The sequence below is a fragment of the Colletotrichum tamarilloi genome (assembly GCF_030869305.1).
Source record: "Colletotrichum tamarilloi strain Tom-12 chromosome Unknown Scaffold_514.1, whole genome shotgun sequence".
NCBI classification, from domain to species: Eukaryota; Fungi; Ascomycota; class Sordariomycetes; order Glomerellales; family Glomerellaceae; genus Colletotrichum; species Colletotrichum tamarilloi.
In genome coordinates, this window is record NW_026849896.1 from 1 (window position 1) to 1,337 (window position 1,337).

General features: G+C 50.1%; 1 protein-coding gene across 1 annotated transcript; it reads left to right on the forward strand.

Moving 5' to 3' along the window:
* Window positions 1-13: 13 nt before the first annotated feature.
* On the forward strand, window positions 14-277 carry CTAM01_17333 (uncharacterized protein; the record flags this gene model as incomplete). The annotated part of the gene is made up of 1 exon (XM_060533318.1): window positions 14-277. The coding sequence occupies one exon, from the start codon at window positions 14-16 to the stop codon at window positions 275-277; it is 264 nt and encodes an 87-aa protein (XP_060372104.1).
* Between the last annotated feature and the right edge of the window lie 1,060 nt (window positions 278-1,337).

The window sequence follows — 1,337 nt, forward strand, 5'->3', positions numbered from 1 at the left end:
GCTGAGACCACTAATGGCTGCGTTGTGGAACACCAGCCAACAGGAACAAAGCACCACACCTATCAAAGCCATGCGGATTGCCCAGTTTCGAGAAGCAGCCAAGGTCGTAGACCTTACCTCGAACGGCATTCTTCCCTTTTTTCCACGATGCTTCAAACCGTGGGATTATGAGGGCCTGTACGTTCCCTCCTGGGACGAGTCAGCAGATAGCTCGCCAGAGAACATCTCAAGCTCGTCAGAGTCCAGCTCACAAGATGAATGGGAAGAGGAGATATAAAGGGACACAAGTAATGATCTCCATGGTAGGCGTGGTGGAGCTTTTTGTCATGTCATCTGCGAGCAATAACAAACCTCAGACCTGACGCTTGATCAATGATTGTTACGACCCGCGAAAGATCATGTGGTATTCGCTGTGGTTGTGTTGTCGACCAACCAGCGTGCACGACTCGATGATTTTTGCCTTGCCCAAGCAAGCTTCAAACGGCGTCACAACGGGATGAGGTTGTATCAGCTAGCCCAGAATCTCGTTTGTTTCATACCATATTGCCTATCACGGAGGTGCTCTCGGATAAGCGTGACTTGCCTCCTTTTTTATCCGTGACCCTTTGTCTGTGCAAACAAATAAATTGTGCAACCCATTATGAGCCAAAATTGTAAAGAGCTGAAAACAAGTCTGCCTTCGTTCTGGGGACTGCATGGCGGCGCATTATCCGCCACGACCTACCCATATGTACCAGAAAAGGTCGTAGCTTACTTCGCCAGGCAAAGGCAAGCAGGGTTCCGCCGCAAGCAAAGATTGATGGCTTTTAATAAAGCCCAGGTCATACAGTACGGCACTGACTCCCCGCACTAGGGCCTAGATCTCTCCCGATCAAACCCCAAAATCACCCGCCAATGACGCCAACTCAAACAGCATCATCTACCCAGCTCACCTCCATCCAGGCCTGCCAGCTTTTCTCGGCATGTCCCGATATTCCCGAAGAAAGCAACATTGGTTGCCAACACAGCCTTGGCACTCGAACCAGGCATATCTGTTACGGAGGTTTGCCGACACATCTGTCATGACTGCCATTACTTGGTGGTGGCAGATTCACATGCCGTAAGCGTACTGCCACGCTAGGAGTAACCAAAAGCGCAAAGATACATACATAATTTATCACGCCCAGGCTAAGCTAGCCAGGGCTCGCATGATCATCTACACATTCTCCGCCTTTGTTCGGATTCTTGCCTCCCAGAAGCCCATACAAGTCATTAAGGGATAACGCAGGCCACTTTGTATGAAGCGAATGCCGCTTTTCGCAACCGAACTTGCGTACAGACTGACTGGTCTTGACTTG